This window comes from Micropterus salmoides, unplaced genomic scaffold, assembly GCF_014851395.1.
Source record: "Micropterus salmoides isolate LMB-PRFRI ecotype aquatic unplaced genomic scaffold, ASM1485139v1 Ms_hic_scaffold_995, whole genome shotgun sequence".
NCBI classification, from domain to species: domain Eukaryota; kingdom Metazoa; phylum Chordata; class Actinopteri; order Centrarchiformes; family Centrarchidae; genus Micropterus; species Micropterus salmoides.
Window position 1 is genome coordinate 19793 of NW_024044787.1, and position 10477 is coordinate 30269.

Genomic DNA, 10477 nt, shown 5'->3' on the forward strand with positions numbered 1-10477 from the left:
ACAACTTCCTGTTTCATTGCGAATCATCGACGCCACGGACACGCCCATTGACGAAAACGCGCAAATAGCACAACTTTTCATCGTCAATGCCTTTAGAAGGCACAGCAGAAATTTGACGTCGATCCGACTAAATCCCTAGGAGGAGTTCGTTAAAGTACGAAGTATGTAAATCATCCAAAAATGGCCATAAAATTCAAAATGGCCGACTTCCTGTTTACTTTAGGCTATGGGTTCTTGAGACTTTTTTGTGCGTCTTGATACGATACATGTCCCCAGAAATTTCGTACATGTAGGTTGAACGTGAACGAGGGCTAATCATTTCCAATTTTCTAGGTGGCGCTAGCGAGTCATTTTGCCACGCCCATGTGCGAAACTTGTAGAATACGAAATTTTTCACCGGTTTCTGACATGTTTGCAAATTTTGGTGAGTTTTCGAGTATGTTTAGGCCATGTCATTTGGGCCTACTTTGCAGAAAAAAAAAAAAAAAAAAAATCCGAGCAATTTCAATAGGGACCTCGCACGGTCGTGCTCGGGCCCTAAAATATAATCCGAGCAAATTCAATAGGGACCTCGCACGGTCGTGCTCGGGCCCTAAATATAATCCGAGCAAATTCAATAGGGACCTCGCACGGTCGTGCTCGGGCCCTAACTAACAATTAACAAGGGATGTTCTCCCTCTCTCCTCTATCAACCCTGTTGTGATCAGCTGATCAACACGTCCGTTCAGTCACATAACCGATCCATGAAACAAAACACCTCAGTCAGAGGTTAGTGTAGGCTGGGCATCAATCAGCCATTCACATGAAATGATTTAGTCAGGGACTACTTTTCGGTTATCAATCAGGGCGAATCCCTCTTTCAAGAATGCTCTTTTACCTCTTTTTCTGGCTTCTTGAACTAATGGCCACAGTTTCGTACGTGCCTCCCGGTCTTCCTTCGAGAAGTCCTCCTTGAAACGTATGTGCATGTCCTTACACACCCTTGCATCTTTCGACTTCTTCCAAACTTCCACACTGTTCTCATCCCGAACTGAATAATGATCGCTCTCGACGTGACATTTGAGGTAACGCCGTCCCCTCTTCTTCCCAGCCGGTGAACAGTGTCAACTGTGTCTCGCAGCCGTTCCACAGACATTGGGACAACTCTTGTGAGTATCCCGAGGATGACTTCTCTCGTGTCCTCTCCGTCCTTTTCTGGGAGACCAATAACCCTCAGGTTCCACCTTCTTTTGTATCGGGTTTGCTCAGCACATGCTTCTTTAACGAGGTTATTATTCCTCTGAAGGTCGTCAACTCTTTCCTGGAGCGTGCCGATGTCTTCCCGGTTTTTATTTGTCGCAGTTGTGTTCGCTTCAATACGTCTGTCAAAGCTTTTCAAAAGTTCAGTCTGTTCGTCCATTTTTCGGGTCAGAGCTTGTACTGCTTGAAGAATTGCAGCGCCTGTGTTCTCGTCCTCAACTCCACTTCTGTATTTCTGTTTTTTGGGATTTGGCTCTTTAATTGGTGTATGGTCTTTGTTAATTTTGGCTTCCTTGGCGGAGAGACCGACCGCCCCTAATTCTTCATCGATGTCGATATCATCACGTGCCTCGTGGAGCATCTCCAAGTTGTAGTTGTGGTCCGACATTGTTGCAAACAGAACAAGGAACAAGATCCCAAAATGTTTTGGTATCCTACTTTTGTCACTGCAGTACTGACACTTACTCGAGCAGCCTTGAAATCGAGGGTTATTGCATTGGTTAATCACATTTCAAGGACTAATTAAGGAATTTTAATCGGACCCTGCCAAAATGTTGCCACTCACTCCGCCATCTTGAAACCCCCCTCTGTGGATATCCGGTCAGTGATTGTTTCCTCTGGCGGGATGAAGTCTGACGCTCTGCATGATCCACGATAAGATTAATGTCAATAAAGCATGCTGTCAATATTTTAGAGACCCCCCAATATATCACAAATCATGCTTTTAGGGGAGCTGATGTCTGATTAGTTTTAGAATTTCCTCAGGGAAATGAAAATAAGCGTCCATAGGTTTATGAATGCGGAAACGCGCACACACACTGCAGCACGTGCCTTATTGTGAGCATGTGCAAAAGTGTCCTTATAATCAAGTAACAAGGAAGGAAAAATATACGCAGTTAATTGGAAGTGATCTTCCAATCTTCCTAACGGGAGTCTCGCACAGTACTGAGCTAAACATTGAAAACAAATTGGCCCGATGCCAAACTTATTTTCGGACCCCTTATATAGTTTATTATTTCATTTCAAGTCTTTTTTGAGTCCTTTCACATTAAACCTGGCATTTGTTTAAAAATTCAGCCAACAGTGTATGACTACTGTTTTATTGGACGCAGATTACAAGAGTAAGTTAAACTTTAAACTAGAAATTAGAGATAATAATGCAGACTGTATTTTATGATAGTGTCTTTGGTTGTGGTTCAGCATTGTGTGGGTCTGCTCACAGCTTCCTTTGTCAGTCACCTCCCATCTCTACAGTTATGTGTAACAACATGACTTGACTATTTACTGTTTAGATTGCACACAGGGGTCAGTACGTAATCCCTTTTTGCAATCACTCTGACCAATACTGTTGTGTGTGGTGCCTCTCTGTGGCTGCTGCTGGAACTACACTCAGCATCTGATCTGGGGCTCAGGAGGTAGAGCGGGTTGGCCGTTAATCGGAAGGTCGGCGGTTCAATCCCTGGCTCCCCCTAGTTGCGTGTTGAAGTGTCCTTGGGCAAGATACTGAACCCCGAATTGCCCCTGGCGGCTATTCCCCCAGTGTATGAATGAGTGTGAATGTTAGTTTCCACTTAGGTGTGTATGAATGTGTGTGACTGGTGAATGCAGATGTAGTGTAAAAGCGCTTTGAGTGGTCGAAAAGACTAGAAAGGCGCTATACAAGTACGGAGCATTTACATCTGGCAGATGAATGGCAAATCCTCACAGCAGCTTCAGCATGGTTTTACCCTTGGAAATTTAAATCATAACCACACATAATTTCTTCATAAAATAAACTACCAAGAATATAGATATAGTTAAAACAATTTAAGATCCATTGATATTACTGCTTGAAACTTCTTTTTTATTAAGTGGTACAAGGACACATGACAAATGTCATAGCACTGAGTTGCCCTCAACACATCATCGGAGGTGACCTCCCCATCAAATGGATCCCCAAATTGAGAGGCAAAAACTTGAACCTCTGGACTATGCCCCTAGTAAAGTAGGTTATAGATCATTCATATATATAAATGTTTAAACTGAACATTATTAGAAAGATGCTATCATCTATTCTTTGTTATATTGAGCTTCAATATAATGCTACTATTACAAACCAAAAATCTAAACAATGTTGATCTCTTGATAAATATGTTGATAGATTATTATTAGAGTATTTAACATTGTGACAACTTCTCATTTGTAAACACTGAAGATATTGAAAGCATGAGCAATTGGCTCTTGGTGGGAATTGAACTCTGGTCCCCAGAATGAAAAGGCTATTGGACTATGCTGCAAAAGACATATTATATAATCTATATCTATCTATCTATATATATATATATATATAGATAGATATAGATATTTAAACTGACCACAAACAAACATATATTTTTATGTTGTTTCTAAGCCCGACACTATTTTAATTGGTCTCTCTAACTCCTCCATGACAAGCTACCCTGCTGGCTAGAAACAATGAAGTTTGTATTTGACAAAGATATCAAATGTTAGACAACAGAATGATGATCAAAAAAAGACAGATTTAAATTCATAGATATTAATGGTTATGACAGTATGAGAAAATACTGTAGATGAAAAAAATTACTTTCATAGCTCAAAAATGACTCTTGGCTGAAAAACTTTGACAAGAATGTCTCATCGGCTTGTCCTTCGGCAGGCAGAGAGGGATGGTCACAGAGCGCGTTCATGATAAGTTTCATGGTTCTGTCTTGTTTCTGATTGGTGCAATTTGAGATGTTACAATTGCCCCCAGTCTCCCCTATCTCTTTCAATTGTAAAACTGAACAGGAACCAGCTGAATGCAGGGCTGTAGACAGTATTATGGACTTGGTAATAGTAGCTGCAACCCTAACTGATGTCTTATGAATATGTATTACATTTATTCTGGAGCAGCGATTCCCAAAGTGTGGTGCGCGCACCCCTGGAGGTGTGTGAGGTGCCTCTTGGGGTGTGCGACAGGAAAAATGTAATGGTGGTGTAGTAGTGTAATAAATATAACAATTATTTGTTTTGTGGAATTTTTCATGAAATAAAAACCTGAATTGAAAACTTTCCTTTGTAAATTTAAATTTTAAATTAAAAACGTTATTATTATTAGTTAGCTCACAGGAAATGGATTCTCACACACCTCTTTCCCTCTCCCTCTCTTTCAGGCTGAGTGACCCGTGCTGTACTTACAAATTCTCATATGGATCCTCTTTTTTGTCCATGTTATCTGTTTATCAGGCTATGACAGGGTGCGATTTGTAAAAAAATAGAGGGGGGGGGGGGTTGAAACGTATTGTTTGTTAATACCCTCCCACCTCCCTAAGCATGGTTCGGCACGCAGGTGGAGTGTGGACTGATTGCAAAGTTTAACCATTACAGTATGAGAAAAGGTTTCACTGTCACCGTTACTTTTTAAAGTAATAAATATATACCAATCAGATAGTGTTGTGGAGGGACATTGAGCAAATAAATAAGTAAATTAAAATAAAAATTATATATATACATATGTGTGTGTGTGTGTGTGTGTGTGTGTGTTTAAATTTTTTTTTTATATATATATGTATATATATATATATATATATATATATATATATATATATGTAAACCTATAGAGAGAAGGGGTTTGGGGGTGCAGCAACCCGGTCAAGATGTAGAAGGGGGAGCGTTGCCTAAAAAGTTTGGGAACCGCTGCTCTGGAGGATCTTAGGCTCAAGGATCCCAGTTCTGTAGGCTGAGATAATGCCCCAAAATGCTTAAGATGAAGATGCAGCGGAGCCACAAAGCCAGTGACAAGAAGCTTTTGATGTCTGGGGGACTACAATTATAAATCGTCAGGCTGCCTTAGTAGGGGAGACCGGGTGTGGTTGTAACATGGGGAGAGTTGTAACAACAGTAATTCCACCAATTAGATAGGAGTCATGTGATCATTTCAGTATTTACCTACTTCCCCCCCAATCAGGCATGCTGTTTGTCAAGTCTGGAAACAGGTATGTTCAGAATATATAGAGAAAAAAAAGATTTTGAGGTAAAAAAAGTAATTTTTTTGACCAAGACTGTATTTTGTTTAGTATCTATCCTACCCCGGTAGTGGGGTAGTTTGTAACAAGGGAACACAATGCATTTGACATCAATTCATGAGGTCTGTGATATTCTTGTAGAGGACTGAATTGGTGCCATTTGTAGTGAACAAATGTGGGTACTTTGTATAAAATGTTGAGAACTCTAGATACAAAATTCAGTGAATTATAGTTGCTGAAGCAAACGTTGTTACAACCATACCCGGTCTCCCCTACCCTTACAGCTTAAATTTATATCTTTGAGGACCCTTGAAAGTAACCACATTACTATAAATCACTCTCACTCACTGACTGGTAATGACGAAGTTTTGCTAAAGGGAAGAAATGATTTGGACATGAATGCTGTCAGAATATATTTTATTTATAGCAACAAATTCAGATTATACAAGAAAAGGATTCAGGTGACACTCTGATTATAGAGATCATTTGGTAATGCCCTCTCTCTTCTGGTAAGTGCTGATTTTTTTTCTTTGATTGGGACATCATGGAGTGATGAGAAGAGATGTTCTCTCCTGTAATGAAACAGAGAGACATTTAGCTCAGATTTTCCAAACAGAAACTAAGAGTTTACAGTTTGCTTTAGAGTTTACAGTAAATTATTATTAACCTAACTTAGAATTATGTGAATGATCTAATGTAACTCACTTCCATGAATCCAGGCATGTTCTTTGTGATCAACACCTCATCACTCTCCTGCCGTCTCTTCCTCACCCTCCAGGCATTCACTACGATCAGCATGAACACCACCAACATGGCTGCTGCCGCAGACCCTGCCATCGCTATGACCACTGTGGGGTTATTAGCAGCTCCTTGTGGAGCACCTTGGTCTGCAGCCTTCATCAGACTGGAATCAGCATGGACTGCAGAGCGGGGAAGAGGCTGAGATACCAGTAGACCTGATATGTCTGAGGACAAAGTAGACGACAGCTGTGATGGAGATCTTGGATATACAGTATAGCTGTGTGTGATATTTTGGTCCTGTCTCGTTGTCTAATTAGTGTCTGAAAGACTCCACACCTTCCAGACTGAAGAGGAAGAAGGCATCGTCTCCTTTGATGAAGTTCCTGCTCTTTAGCCTGCTGTGGGTGATGAAGGCAGTTGTTCCAGAGCCTGGTCCTCGATAGTAAAAGCTGCCATCAGACTCATCAGTCACTTTAGAGCCGACCTTCCTGGGATTGTCCCAGTAGTACTCAGTGCCTGAGAGAAACAGGTGAACTTTCATTCCCTGTTTGACAAACACAACTCACTAAAATCCATTCAGAATGAGTGGATAGTCAAGCTTGCTACACTTCAAGTTATCCACCGTACTCTTACCATTAGAGGAAATCTCGTCAGGGTCAGTGGTGACCATTAGATGCACGTTCATTTGCTGTCTGATGTCAGACTGCTGATCCATCAGGACCATAGTTGCCTGCTGCCACGGACACGGCCACTGAGGTCGCTGTCATTTGGGCCTGAGGTCAGGTAGAAGTAGACGGCCACGGACCCTGGATCGTCCTCTGTTCCGTTTAGGTACACACCCACCTACAGATCACAGAGCAGTATGAAAATATGTGCTACTTTTAAAATCACACCAATTAACTCAGAACGCAGAAGAAAGATGTGCAAGCGTTTGATGGTAATGTAAATTAATTGACAATTGGCCTATATCAGTGGCAAAATAAGTGTTTCACTTCAGTAAAAGTGTAAAATACACTGTTACAAGTAAAATTTCTGCATTCACAATTTAAGAACTTCTTCTTTACTTGCTTAAGTAAAAGTACGTAAGTAGAATCAAAATTTACTATCAAAAATTAAAGTACTCTTTATACAGAAAGGCAAAATTATATTACTGGATTATAATTAGTGATGCATTAATGTGTAAGCATTACTAATGTTGCAGCTGGTAAAGGCTAATATCAGTTACTTTATACTGCTGGGTAATCTATAACAATTTATTACAAAAGACTGGCTCAAGCACAACAGAGACTCCAAACCAAACTCCACTTATAGATTTAGAAAACAACAACACAGTTGTATGCGCTGAAGCCCGGAATTTTCTGTTGCAAAATACTATAGTTGTATGGCTTGTTCAATGTTTCCCCTAGGATTTTTTTCAGGGAGGGTGAAAAACGTCTAGTGTGGCGGAGCGGGCGTGTTACAGACATGTGGTGTTATCATAGACATGGTGCACACATTTTTGCCTGTTTAGGTTTGTCACCTTGTCCTTTTTGCCAGATTCCCTTTTATTTTTTTCCCAGATTGTGTTTTCAGTGTTAATATTTCTGAATTCTGTGTTTTGAAATTTAAGCATATTTTGTAATCAGAAAAAGGGTTTAATCATGTGATTTGGTTTTAATTTCAACAAGTCAATAAGAAATTTTACAAATTAAATCAATATTAATGAATTAATGTATCATGCAAATATGCATCTAGAAATATTCAAAGACATGTGCAATTATTTATGGAGACAATTCACAAGAAATGTCTTGCAACAGCAGGATGTTAAAATACTATAATCCTATTTAATATGGGGGAATACACAATGAATGCATTTTTGCAGTACATGTATGTGTATGTATGTCCCTTATTACTTGACAGCCTCCATTTGCTACTAAACACGGTATAAGTGGGTCTGACGGAGGCTCTTCTCACGTGGGCAACGCTCCACCTTGTTTACAAAGCTTGACCGGACGTAACTTTTTCATTTTTTCTAACAAAATATCTGTCTCCGCCCACACAGGGGACAGTGATTCTTACTGCTGAATCATTAATAGATGCTTGCATGTAGGCCTGTGGATGACCAGTCAATGGGGCTGACTGTGACAGGATGAGGCATGTTTGTCTCATTATAATAATAATTAGGCCTATCATTATTATCGTAGCCATTTTACTGCAATTACGCTTCTCAGCTGCAGCTGACCTTTCTTTTCTCCGCGAGAGGGAAGAATTTAGAAATTTGCGTGGCGCTGCGGGGAGCCCCCAGCTGCAGTAGTGCATGGATCAGGCATAATATTCATCCAGCCAGAGGGAGCGATCCTGAACCGTTCACAGCGTGACGGTCGTACTAGCGACACAACCCGTTCCCTCTGGCTGGACACTATACATGATCCATGATGATAGAGAAATATAGAGATTAATGGTAATAAAGCATGCTGTCAATATCACAAATCATGCTTTTAGGGGAGCTGATGTCTTATTAACGGTAGCTAAGCTCCCTCGGGCTCCCCTGTAGTTGTAATGAGCTTGCATTGGCCGGTATGGTTGCACTTCTGACAGTTTATTAAAGTTATGAGCTCTTGCTAGCACACTGTCTTCGATTTGACAGTGTGTGTGTGCGTGGGTGCAGAGGCGCAACTTAGCAATGCTAAGACACAGAGAGGACAGAAGCAGCGCCTGTAAACACCAAAACATAGCAGCATAGTTTTTCTGTTCGTTCGTCTTAAGTTCTGTAGGTAAAAAACCCTTCCTGATTTTTATAAACCAGTGCAGTGCCCTTTCTACTTCGTATAGGCTTCGCCCTCAAGAGCTATTGGGTTTGTCCGCACGCGCAGAACAGAAAAAAGCTTTGTCTACGCCCACCCGCGGTGTGGGCCTCTATCACGTCGTCACCTTGTGTATATGAGGACTTTGACATATGACCTTGAGACCTGGCCATCGGCTCCCATTGTGCTTCCGCACTGAGCTTGTCTAAAGAGCAGAAGATTACCAGTGGATAATGTCTTCGCACAAACCATTAACTTATTTCCCTCTTGCTCATCTTATTGTCATTGCTTGCTGCTGGTCTGACTCTTGCCGCTCAGAGCAACGACTGGTATGCTATGGGTCGGGACTGTGTGGGATAATGTTGTTGCTCTTTGTGTGCAAGCTGTTTTTGGAATAAACACTCTGTGCCTGTCTCAGTTGACTGAGCCACATGAAGCACACACTCCCCACACTGTGTGTGCCACTGCCGTTAGCCTATCGGCTAACCCGATAATAAACGACTGCAAACAAAAATAAATTAAAGATAGAGGGGAAGATGAGGGGCAGTGATTTAAGGCAGGCATGGCAGAGAGTGTACACAATGACAGGGAAGGAGGAGAAGAAAAGATATGTTAGTAAAAATGGAGATGATATGACTTTTGCTGATGATTTAAATACATTCTATACTAGATTTGATACATCTGACTTTTGCACTGAACTTAATTTGATTAGGCAACATCTAGACTATGGCCAGCCCTTAGTTATAACAGCAAAGGCGGTGGGTAAAATCTTTAAAAAGATCAATCCACATAAGGCAGCTGGACAGGATGGGATCAGAGGTAGGGTTCTGAAGGAGTATAGGGGACAGCCCTTCAGACAGCTTTTTCAATTTCCCCTGGATTCACACCTGATCCCCAGGGCATGGAAAACTTCACTTATAGTGCCAGTACCAAAAATGTCAAAAACGTCGGCCTTAATTGATTATCAACCAGTAATGAAGAGTCTTGAGAGGATGGTCTTAAACTATCTCCTTAAGGAAGTGCAATATAAATTGGACCCACTGCAATTTGCATATAGGAAGGAGAGGAGTACAGAGGATGCTCTGTTATTTATGCTGCATAATATTTATTGTCATCTGACCGGCCCAAAGGGTACGTTTGTGTTCTTTCTGCAGACTTGTCATCTGCATTTACTACCATTAGACCCCATATTATGATGGAGAGACTACTGCAGTTTGGAGTAGAGTCCTTTTTCACTGACCGAGTACAGTGTGTCAGAGTAAATGAGGCAGAGTCTTCTCCTATTATTACTAACACAGGGGCTCCACAAGGCACTATTTCCCTTCTTATTAACCCTTTATACAAATGAATGTAGAAACAACACACCTGAGCATGTTACTATTAAATTTGCTGACGATACAGCAATGGTTGGTTTGATTAAAGAAGACGAGAAAACCAACTACCGGCAGTGGGTTGAGCACTTTGTGGATTGGTGTAGGGAAAGTTTTCTTCTGTTAAACACCAAGAAAACTAAAGAAATCATTTTTGACTTCAGAAGTGTTAACAACACCCACCAACCACTTACTATGGATGGAGAGAGTATTGAAATGGTAGATGATTATAAATACATAGGAACAATAATTGGTGCTAAACTGTCATAAATCTGTATCTAGCATCTGATAGTGGAGCTACTGGTGGCTGGACCTTTCGTTTGTATAACGCACAGCCTTG

The 10477-nt window shown here is 41.0% G+C and overlaps 1 protein-coding gene across 1 annotated transcript; it reads right to left on the reverse strand.

Moving 5' to 3' along the window:
- Positions 1–5643: 5643 nt before the first annotated feature.
- LOC119896408 (meprin A subunit beta-like) lies at positions 5644–7006 on the reverse strand. Its single transcript, XM_038709831.1, has 4 exons — positions 6618–7006; positions 6321–6500; positions 5949–6208; positions 5644–5815 (listed from the first exon to the last, which is right to left on the reverse strand). Exons 1-4 carry the CDS (start codon positions 6706–6708, stop codon positions 5786–5788), a joined length of 561 nt encoding a protein of 186 aa, XP_038565759.1. The 5' UTR covers positions 6709–7006; the 3' UTR covers positions 5644–5785.
- Between the last annotated feature and the right edge of the window lie 3471 nt (positions 7007–10477).